This window comes from Colobus angolensis, unplaced genomic scaffold (genome assembly GCF_000951035.1).
Source record: "Colobus angolensis palliatus isolate OR3802 unplaced genomic scaffold, Cang.pa_1.0 Scaffold19, whole genome shotgun sequence".
Taxonomy (NCBI): domain Eukaryota; kingdom Metazoa; phylum Chordata; class Mammalia; order Primates; family Cercopithecidae; genus Colobus; species Colobus angolensis.
In genome coordinates, this window is record NW_012115043.1 from 4,654,969 (window position 1) to 4,666,742 (window position 11,774).

Genomic DNA, 11,774 nt, shown 5'->3' on the forward strand with positions numbered 1-11,774 from the left:
AGTGACCAGTGAAATTAGCATTGCTTGGCACCGTGGCTCATACCTGTAATTCCAGCACTGTGGGAGGCCGAGGCAGGCAGATCGCTTGAGGTCTGGAGTTCGAGATCAGCCTGGCCAACATGGAGAAACCCCATCTCTACTAAAAATACAAAAATTAGCCAAGTGTGGTGGCGGGCGCCTGTAGTCCCAGCTACACAGGAAGCTGAGGCAGGAAAATGGCTTGAACCCGGGAGGCGGAGGTTGCAGTGAGCCGAGATCGTGCCACTGCACTCCAGCCTGGGCCACAGAGCGAGACTCCATCTCAAGATCAAAACAAAACAAAACAAAAAACACCAAACACAGATTCCTGGGCCCCACTTTGAGTTTCTGATTCAGTAGGTCTGGCAAGGGCCCACGGATTTGCATTTCTATTAAGTTCCCAGTGGATCCTGATGATCTCGGTCTGGAGACCACACACTGAGAATCACTGTTCTAGATTACTTTCCATCTCTCTTAGGTGTTGAACTACCCAAGTGCGGTGGCTAGCTGAAATAGCCTCAGGCAGGCCAGTGGGTCACTGGTAGAATATGAAGAGAAGGCAGGTTGGTGTATTTTAGATTCCATTTTTCAAGACTATTTCAGACACTTGGTTTTTTCCTAACTTACTGAGCTCTTCTGGGAAAAGTACTGCCTAGTTGCTACTCAGGACTAAGAGGAACAAAACAGGAAACTTTAGCAAAAATCTTAAAACGATAAATAACAACACAAAGTTGTTTGAGCCAGACTTACATCAAGTTTCATTTACAGTATAAAGAAAATAAGTGCCTCAAGAAGTTAGAGGAAGGAAGACTGGATTGGGATAAACAAGGCTGGATGGATGAAAATGATAGGTCTAAAGTTAGGAAGGAAAGAAAGGCCACCCAGATTGAAATGGATGGGCCAGGCACCTATGATGAATTTCTGCTCCCCTTTCAGGCTCACGCCCAAGCCTGGCATTCTTATAACACCACATGGCGCAGCAAGCAGCAAGGTGAGCTGTGGCCCCACACATGTACCCAGGACAACCAAGTGCCCGGAGCAGCAATGGCACGCCCACTCTCCACTCCCTTTTCTTTCTTTTCTTTTAAGGTCTGGTGGGAATTTCATTGAACTGTGACTGGGGGGAACCTGTGGACATTAGTAACCCCAAGGACATAGAGGCTGCCGAGAGATACCTACAGTTCTGTCTGGGCTGGTTTGCCAACCCCATTTATGCCGGTGACTACCCCCAAGTCATGAAGGACTACATTGGTGAGCCCAGCCTCATTTTAAACTGCAGATACTACGCCAAGTTATCGAGCCCATGTGAAACAAGGAAAAGGCAGGGGGTTGAAGAGCTCATCGGGCCTGGGTGAGGTACTCAAGGGATAATCCAGACTCGAAAGAATTGAGAAGCAGACATTTGAGTTAGCAGGGAGGAACCCTAGACCTCTCAATTTCCCTAGACCTGGAAATTGAGAATTTTCAGAACTTAGGGAAGAATGTGGTCGTTCTTTGGGCTGGTCTCTCTTATGTTCCGCTGCCCTGCCCCTTCCTCCACCCCACTTTAACTGCAGTCAAGCAGGAGAGAGCTCAGACGCAGTCACGGGCCTGTGTCACTTCTATTGTCGGTTCTTTCTGTCAATGGAGAAATACTTTCCAAGCTCCAGTTTCCACAGTGTTGGAGAAGAGAATAAACACAGGTAAGGCTTACAGGGATATATCAGTGTGGATGTTTTTAACTGCCACATAACAGAAAATTCTACCTAAAATTACTTGAAGTAGGGAATTTATCATCTCACCTGAGCCCAGAGAAGGGTGATGCAGGGCTAGGCAATCTAGCCTTCAAGGGTGCCTTTGAGGACCCAGGCTTATTCCATCTTTCCACTCTGGCACCTTCAGTTAGCCCATCAACCAATCCCCATGACCACAAGATGACTGCAGCAACCCCAGGTTTCACATCTTTACATGTCAACACCCAAAGACAGAAAAAGGGAATTGCTCTGTCATAATATGTTTTGGGGTGGGCTTTCTTGGCCATTTTCCCCCCAATTTTTTTTTATTGTGGCAAAATACACATAAAGTGTACCTGTGTTGCCATGTTTAAGTGTACAGTTCAGTGGTAAAAAATACACTCATAATGTACGAACATCACCACCATCCATCTCCAGAATGCTTCATCTTGCAAAACCGAAACTTTGCCACCGAGTCCCTGGCAACCACCATTCCACTGTCTCTGATTTTGACTAAGTAGCTCATATAAGTGGAAGCATACGGTATTTGTCTTTCTGTGACAGGCTTATTTTACTTAGCATAATGTCCTCAAGATTCATCCATTTTGTAATGTCAGAATTTCCTTCCTTTTTAAGGCTGAATAATATTCCATTGTCAGCTGGGCACAGTGGCTTATGCCTGTAATCCCAGCACTTTGGGAGGCCGAGGCAGGTGGATTACCTGAGGTCAGGAGTTTGAGACCAGCCTGACCAACATGGCGAAACCCTGTCTCTACTAAAAGTGCAAAAGTTAGCTGTGCATGGTGGTGGGTGACTGTAATCCCAACTACTTGGGAGGCTGAGGTAGGAGAATCACTTGAACCTGGGAGGTGGAGGTTGCAGTGAGCCGAGATAGTGCCACTGCACTCCAGCCTGGGCAACAAGAGCGAAACTGTCTCAAAAACAAAACAACAACAACAACAAACAAACAAACAAAAGTTAGCTGTGCATGGTGGTGTATGCCTCAGCTACTTGGGAGGCTGAGGTAGGAGAATCACTTGAACCTGGGAGGTGGAGGTTGCAGTGAGCCGAGATAGTGCCACTGCACTCCAGCCTGGGTGACAGAGTGAGACTTCATCTCAGGGGGAAAAAAAAATTTCCATTGTCTGTATGTATCATACTATGCTTATTCATTCATCCATCAATAGACACTTAGGTTGCTTCCATGTTTTAGCTATTGTGAATAATGCTAAAAACACGGGTGTACAAGTATCTCAAGATCCAGCTTTCAGTTATTTGGGGTATATACCCAGAAGTGGAATTGCTGGATCATATGAAAAATTCCATTTTTAATTTTTTTTTAAGGAAGTGTCATACTGTTTTCCTCAGTGGGTGTACCATTTTACATTCCCAGCAACAATACACAAGGGTCCCAATTACTCCACATCCTTGCCAACACTTGTTATTTTGCTTAATAATGGCCATCCCAGTGGGCGTGAAGTTGTATCTCACTGCAGTTTTGATTTGTGTTTCCCTAATGATTAGTAAGAGCATCTTTTCATGTGCTTACGGGCCAACTGTAGATCTTCTTTAGAAAAAATGCCAATTCAAGTTATTTGCCCATTTTTGAATTGGGTTGTTTTTGTTGTTGAGTTTTGGGAATTCTCTACATATTCTGGAGTCTAATCTTTTATCAGATATATGATATGCAAATATTTCCTCCCATTCTATGTGTCTTGATTCTCAAATTTTAAAACATTTCATGAAGTCCAATTTGTCTATTTATGTTTGTTTCTTTTGCCTATTTGTGTTGCCTATGCTTTTGGTGTCAGAATCAAGATATAACTGCCTAATTAAATATCATGGTGCTTTTGCTCTTTTCTTTTTCTTTCTTTCTTTTCTTTTTTTTGAGACAGAGTCTCATTCTGTTGCCCAGGCTGGAGTGCAATGGTGCGATCTCAGCTCACTGCAACCTCTGCCTCCCAGGTTCAAGTGATTCTCCTGCCTCAGCCTCCTAAGTACCTGGGGTTACAGGCATCTGCCATCATGCTCAGCTCATTTTTGCATTTTTTTAGAGATGAGGTTTCACCATGTTGGCCGGGCTGGCCTTGAACTCCTGACCTCAGGTGAATCTCCCACCTCAGCCTCCCTAGTGGGTCACGCCAGTAATTTTTTTTTTTTTTTTTTGAGACAGGGTCTCTTGCCCTGTCACCCAGGCTGGAGAGCAGTGGGGCGATCATGGCTCACTGCAGCCTCAACCTCCCCAGACTCCAGTGATCCTCCCACTTCAGCCTCCCAAGTAGCTGGGACCACAGGCACACACCACCATGCCCAGCTAATTTTTTGTATATTTTGTAGAGGTGAGGTTTGACTATGTAGTCCAAGCTGGTCTCAAACCTCTAGGCTCAAGCTATCTGCCCACCTTGGCCTCCCAAAGTGCTGGGATTACAGGCGTGGGCCACCACACCAGGCCATGTTTTCTTCTAAGCAGTTTTGTTTGTTTTGAAACTGAGTCTCACTCTGTTGTCCAGGCTGGAGTGCAGTGGCATGATCTCGGCTCACTGCAACCTCTGCCTCCCGGGTTCAGGCAATTCTCCTGCCTGAGCCTCCCAAATAGCTGGGACTACAGGCGCCCGCCACCAGGGCCTAATTTTTGTATTTTTAGTATAGACAGGGTTTCACCATATTGGCCAGGGTAGTCTTGAACTCTTGACCTTGTGATCCGCCTCCGCCTGCCTCAGCCTCCCAAAGTGCTGGGATTACAGGCATGAGCCACTGTTGGATGCCTTCTATTTATTTTTCTTGCATAATTACTCTGGCTAGAACTCTCATTACTATGTTGAATAGAAGTGGTGAATGCAGGTATCCTTTTCTTGGTCCATTTTTTTTTTTTTTTTTTAATTTTTTTTGAGAGAGAGTCTCACTCTGTTGCCCAGGCTGGAGTGCAGTGGTGCAATCTTGGCTCACTATAACCTCCGTCTCCCAGATTCAAGCAATTCTTGTGCCTTGGCCACCTGAATAGCTGGGATCACAGGCACACACCACCATGTCCAGCTAATTGTTTGTATTTTTAGTAGAGACGGGGTTTCACCATCTTGGCCAGGCTGGTCTCGAACTCCTGGCTTCAAGTGATCTGCCCACCTTGGCCTCCCAAAGTACAGGGACTAGAGGCATGAACCACTGCGCCTGGCCATTCCTCTTAGCTATTTTTAGGAACAAGAAAAATCTTCCCAGGAAGCAGCTTCTGTCCCTTTGTGCCTCAAGGGACAGAACTGTCACATGGTTAGGTCAGATGATGCCCTAGACCATCATAACTAGGGCCCCAGAGGCTGGGGAGGAAGGCGGCACGGAAGACAGGCATTGGACTGACTACTGGGTGTAGGTAACCGGCAGTGTCTGACCATAGAAATTTAAACATATTATCTCTGATTTAAAGGTATCAGCTGGCACTCACCCTAAAAAAAAGGAGACAAAAATAACACTGGAATTGGGTTACGGTTTCACACAACAAAGCTATTTTAGGTGTTTGATTAAGAGAGAACTGTCAACATTTGAAAAATGCCCCTTTCTATAAAACACATTTATCAAACATACTTATCTGAGCAGGAGGTAGCAAGTTCTAATACCAACTCCGCCACTAACTTGTGAGTGACTGTGGGCAAGGTGCTTCACCTCTTTGGTTCTTAATCTTATCTGAAAATGAAGGCATTAGATACAATCTTTAAAAATCTTTTGGTGTCAATCAGTTCTGTGACACATCTATACACATACACTCAAAATCTTGAGAATGGTTTCCTCAAGATGCACAAGGAAGGCCGGGCGTGGTGGCTCAAGCCTGTAATCCCAGCACTTTGGGAGGCCGAGACGGGCGGATCACGAGGTCAGGAGATCGAGACCATCCTGGCTAACACGGTGAAACCCTGTCTCTACTAAAAAAAAAAAAATACAAAAAACTAGCCGGGCGAGGTGGCAGGCGCCTGTAATCCTAGCTACTCGGGAGGCTGAGGCAGGAGAATGGCGTAAACCTGGGAGGCGGAGCTTGCAGTGAGCCGAGATCCGGCCACTGCGCTCCAGCCTGGGCGACAGAGCGAGACTCCATCTCAAATAAAAAAAAAGAAAAAAAAAAAAAGATGCACAAGGAAAACGCCTTCATGAAGGGACTGACAGGGTCCATGTCCCTGTAGACACAACTTATCATTTACACAGTGCATTCACTCTCTTGGGACCCTCAGAGGCCATTGCAGGTGCCACAAAAAGACTGCATCACAAAGCCAAATAGATTATTTGTGAGAGAGCACATTTTGGGCGTAATGCCAATAATCCCAGCCCCTCTCAACTCCAATTTTGTGATGATACAAGTGGGAAACAGGCTGAACTTTTCCTTTGCACAATGTAGAAAGAAGGATCCTCTAAGCAGTTGAAGTTTTATTTAGTACTGAAAGCATTCGGCCTGAAATCTTGTTCACAAATTACTTCCAGGCCTCTTACAAGTACTCTTTTACTCACAGTAAATATATAAACAAAAGTATTTCCAGATCAGCGCTGTTCAATAGAACTTTCCACAATGACAGAAATGTTTTATACATGTGCTGTCCAATACAATTGCTTCTAGCCACCAGCGTCTATTAGAATTTTAAAAATTAAAACTAAAAATTCAATCCTTCAGTCACTATATTTTAATAGCCATATGCAGCAAGTGGCTATTGTATTAGTGCAAGGACTATGACGACAACTGGTGGTTTTTCTTAAGTCACTAAACGTAACTGAAATAACGTGCCAATATTTTATTTGCTTTATGCTAATATCTTAAGGGTATTTAACAACACAAACTTTATATTCATTTTATCTAAACTATTATCCTCTTTGGAACTATTCTTAAGGTTACATTTCAGATCAATTCATGGAAAATGTTGTTTTCTTGATTTATATATTAAACATCATTTTTGCATAGATTACACCTGGACATGTTTCAAATGTTTTAAAGTACAAAAAGTATGAACTAAAAAGTCAGGCCTCTCTCCTTCCCTCCCCAGAACAAGTATACTTCCAGAGATGGGTTGTATATGTGGTCAGTGTATGTGCTTATGATTATACGCAACATTCTGAAGCTTTTTTTCACGGAAACCTATATCCTGGCAAGCTTTCCACATTGCGAGAGAAAGTGCCGCCTCATTTGTTCTAACGGCTGCGTAGTGTTGTACCATGGATATTTCATCATTTACGTAACCGGTCCCTACTGACAGACATTTAGGTTGTTTCCAATCTTTTACTGCTCAGTCTCTAATGAAGATATTTGTACAAACATCCCTTTATATGTGTAAGTAGAGTGTAAACAGATTTGGAACTGGTCAGTGAAAGGACATATGCTTTTACAACTTTGAAAGATAGGACATACCATCACTGGCCTTCCAGTTCCCTTCCCAAAGGCAGCTAAAATTACACATTTCTATTTTTTATTTTTTGAGATGGAGTTTTGCTCATTGCCCAGGCTAGAGTGCAATGGCGTGATCTCGGCTCACTGCGACCTCCGCCTCCAGGGTTCAAGTGATTCTCCTGCCTTAGCCTCCCGAGTAGCTGGGATTACAGATGCTTGCCACCACACCCAGCTAATTATTATTATTATTTTTTAAGACAGTCTTGCTCTGTTGCCCAGGCTGGAGTGCAGTGGTGTGATCTCGGCTCATTGCAACCTCCACCTCCCAGGTTCAAGCAACTCTCCTGCTTCAACCTACCAAGTAGCTGGGATTACAGGCGTGCGCCAACATGCCGGGCTAATTTTTGTAATTTTAGTAGAGACGGGGTTTCACCATGTTGGTCAGGCTGGTTTCAAACTCCTGAACATCGTGATCTGCCCCCTCAGCCTCCCAAAGTGCTGGGATTACAGGTGTGGGCCACCGCTTCTGGCCAATTTTTTGTATTTTTAGTAGTGACAGGGTTTCACCATGTTGGCCAGGCTGGTCTCAAACTCCTGACCTCAAGTGATCCACCCGCCTCGGCCTCCCAAAATGTTGGGATTACAGGCGTGAGCCACCGCACCTGGCCAAATTACCCATTTTTAATGTAAGGAATAATACAGGAGCCCAACTCTACTTTTTTTCCAGATGGCTACACACCACTTACTATCTGTGAAAATACTACTTTTAAGCAATATAAACTTACAAATATTTTGGACAGTATTGAAATTTCAAAAATTCCACTTTGGATGGCTAAGGTTATACTTCCCATGCAGATGAATCCTAAAGCCCACCTTTTATGTCAAGATGTCACTATCGTCATGATAGATAACACAGTGATTGGGAGAAAATAAGCCTTTGTTAAATTCTACTTTTTTCTCTCAAAAGGAAGAAAGAGTGCAGAGCAAGGCCTGGAGATGTCAAGGTTACCAGTGTTCTCACTCCAGGAGAAGAGCTACATTAAAGGCACATCTGATTTCTTGGGATTGGGTCATTTTACTACTCAGTACATCATGGAAAGGAAGAACCCCTCCCGCCAGGGGCCCAGCTACCAGAATGATCGTGACTTGATAGAGCTGGTTGACCCAAACTGGCCAGATCTGGGGTCTAAATGGCTATATTCTGTGCCATGGGGATTTAGGAGGCTCCTCAACTTTGCTCAGGTGATTATCACATTAAGCTATTCAAAGGACATTTAGACTTGAATTCGTGTTCTCACGGCTTAAGCTCGGGTGCCTACATTAGAAAGTTAATAAAACAAACCTAGTGAGTCATACTTCAGAGGTTACTAAATATAGGCCTTACAGACTCCTGTCTACCATGCACAACCATTTGCATGTATATAACTTTAGCTAAAATTCGTATCCCATATTTATTTTGCTGTCCTTCTCGCCTAAACTGGAATATGCGGCAAAGAACAAGACCAAAGTACATGTCCCCTCCAACAACGCTCTTTTTTTTTTTTTTTTTTGAGACAGAGTCTCGCTGTCGCCCAGGTTGGAGTGCAGCGGCATGATTTTGGCTCAGTGCCCCCTCTGCCTCCCAGATTCAAGTGATTCTCCTGCCTCGGCCTCTCAAGTAGTTGGGATTACAGGCGCATGCCACCACGCCTGGCTAATTTTTGTATTTTTAGTAGAGACAGGTTTTCACCATGTTGGCCAGGCTGGTCTCGAACTCCTGACCTCAGGTGATCTGCCCACCTCAGCCTCCCAAACAAAGTGCTGGGATTACAGGCGAGAGCCACCACGCCTGGCAACAATGCTCATTTATTGAGAAATACATCCTTTATATGAACCTGTCTCCTGCCTACGTTAATCTCTAAATAAGCACGTTATCTGACATCTACTAAATGCCAAAAACACACTTGATTAGAATGTGGCAGGCTTGAATATGTGTTCCTATATGAGCCTCTGACTCAGAAACCTACCTGTAGGTCAGAATTTTTAAGATATTTGTTGCTATGACTCACTTTCAGACTCAATATGGTGATCCTCCCATATATGTGATGGAAAATGGAGCACCTCAAAAGTTCCACTGTACTCAATTATGTGATGAGTGGAGAATTCAGTACCTTAAAGGATACATAAATGAAATGCTAAAAGGTGAGACACAAACCAAGATTGTCTGCACAGTTTTCCCATTTAACTGAGACAAAATGTGGCTAACACACGATCAACTGAAACTTGCTTCTACATCTCATAAATGAAAACATTTTTAACATTATCTTCACAGTTTTATTTTTCTAAGTAAATGAAATATATTTAAAATGGAATAAAATGTCTTTGCAGCTATAAAAGATGGTGCTAATATAAAGGGGTATACTTCCTGGTCTCTGTTGGATAAGTTTGAATGGGAGAAAGGATACTCAGATAGATATGGATTCTACTATGTTGAATTTAACGACAGAAATAAGCCTCGCTATCCAAAGGCTTCAGTTCAATATTACAAGAAGATTATCATTGCCAATGGGTTTCCCAATCCAAGAGAGGTAGGCCTAATTATCAATGTTATCTGTTCTGAACTTTAGAAGAGCTAGGTAGCTGGAACACACACAGAGCTTGGCAAGTACCTCTCCTCCTTCCTCCATGAAAGAGGACAGGGGCATGCAGCATGGCCCTTTATTTCACCTTTGCTCATTTGCTTAGAATGGAGCAAGCTTGATGTAAACTTCAATCTAAGGGCACTACCAGAGGTTATGAAGGAGTTCCATTTGCTTTAAGTAATGACAGGGCAAAAACAAGAGAGACTTCTAGTTAAATATTATTCTAAATTTTGTGTCTTTTTTTCTTTTTCTTTTTTTCTTTTTTTTGAGACAGACTCTCAGACTCTCACTCTGTCACCAGGCTGGAGATCTCAGCTCACTACAACCTCCACCTCTCAGGTTCAAGAGATTTTCCTGCCTCAGCCTCCTGAGTAGCTGCGACCACAGGCGCGCACTACCATGCCTAGATAATTTTTGTATTTTTAGTAGAGATGGGGTTTCACTATGTTGGTGAGGATGGTCTCGATCTCTTGACCTTGTGATCTGTCCACCTCGGCCTCCCAAAGTCCTGGGATTACAGGCGTGAGCCACGGCGCCTGGCCTAAATCTTGTGTCTTAATGCAAACAAATACTACCTATTTTTCAACATATATAAAAAACAGTTAAGTAAATTTAATGTATAATTATATCATTTTCATCTATTTTCCAGCCACGCAGCAGAGCCATACACACATACTGGCTTCAAAGTGAGATCTAAAGTAATCAAACTTAATAATCCTTTAGAATCTACCAAACATTTTCAATAACCTGAAAACTTTTCTAGCAGCTCTCTATTCTCTATGTTGCTGCACCTATTGGCAGGGAATATAAACTATAATTTCGAGTGTCTTGGCCAGATACGGTGGCTCACACCTGTAACCCCAGCACCTTGGGAGGCTGGAGTGGGAGGACTGCTTGAGGCCAAGTAGTCAAGACCGGCCTGGGCAACATAGCAAGATCCCATTTCTACAAAAAATTTAAAAATCAGCTGGATGTGGTAATGCGCCTGTAGTCCCAGCTACCTGGGAGACTGAGGTGTGAGGATCACTTAAGCCCAAGAGTTTGAGGCTGCAGTGAGCTATGAGTGCTCCACTGCACTCCAGCCTGGGCAACAGAGCAAGACTCTGTTTCTAAAAAATGAAATAAAATACAGTGTCTTAATAACAATAATTTTAAAAAGTAAATTTCACTTGTTTACTGAAACTATTTTAAGGTGAGCCCAGTAGGACTATTAAATGTAAGCAGTGACTAAAAACCATAAGGCATTTGCTACTTTTACATTATTAGAAAAGCACTAGATTGTACACTCAAGAATAAAGACTGTTCTCTGACTCCCTCACTATGATGTACATGGATGCACAGTAAATATTAACTAATTTAAACTACAAGATGATTTAGAAACATAAACTACAGGCGGATTTTTAAAAATATTTATTTTTACCCCACATTTATTTCAAAAATGATTTGAAACAGCAAAAAATTAGTCTAAGACAACATTACTTATCAAGTGGGTTTTTATTAGGTGGAAAGTTGGTACCTCAAAGCTTTGGAAACTTGCTCTATCAACAATCAAAGGCTTGCTGCAGGTGAGTCAGTATATTTTAATGTTTTCCTTTAATAATTAAACTAAATAATTACACATATCATTATCAAAATCTCAAAATCTGGCTCTACTTGAAGTCAATCTTCCAAAACTGCTTATGAATAAAATCAGGTTTCTTTGAAGCAATGTCAAATTTCTATTTATAAGCATTTTAAAGCATTTAATCTACCATGAAAGATAAACATTTTATCCATTCAAGTTTTATCCTTTCAGAATCATACTATAAGGCCGGGCGTGGTGGCTCACGCCTATAATCCCAGCACTTTGGGAGGCTGAGGCGGGTGGATCACCTGAGGTCAGGAGTTCGAGACCATCCTGGCCAACATGATGAAATTGTTTCATGATTACAGGCGCATGCCTGTAATTCCAACTACTCAGGAACCTGAGGCAGGAGAATCACTTGAACCCGGGAGATGGAGGCTGCAGTGAGCTGAGATCATGCCACTGCACTCTAGTCTGGGTGACAAAGCGAGACTGTCTCAAAAAAA

General features: G+C 43.0%; 1 protein-coding gene across 1 annotated transcript in view; it reads left to right on the plus strand.

Moving 5' to 3' along the window:
- Nucleotides 1-11,774, plus strand: part of LCTL (lactase-like) — a 20,601-nt gene that overhangs the window by 6,968 nt on the left and 1,859 nt on the right. The window contains exons 7-12 of the mRNA XM_011940369.1: nt 955-1,009; nt 1,108-1,269; nt 8,051-8,325; nt 9,138-9,264; nt 9,451-9,650; nt 11,206-11,269. Coding sequence (XP_011795759.1) covers nt 955-1,009; nt 1,108-1,269; nt 8,051-8,325; nt 9,138-9,264; nt 9,451-9,650; nt 11,206-11,269 — 883 coding nt within the window. The remainder of the gene's footprint in view (nt 1-954; nt 1,010-1,107; nt 1,270-8,050; nt 8,326-9,137; nt 9,265-9,450; nt 9,651-11,205; nt 11,270-11,774) is intronic.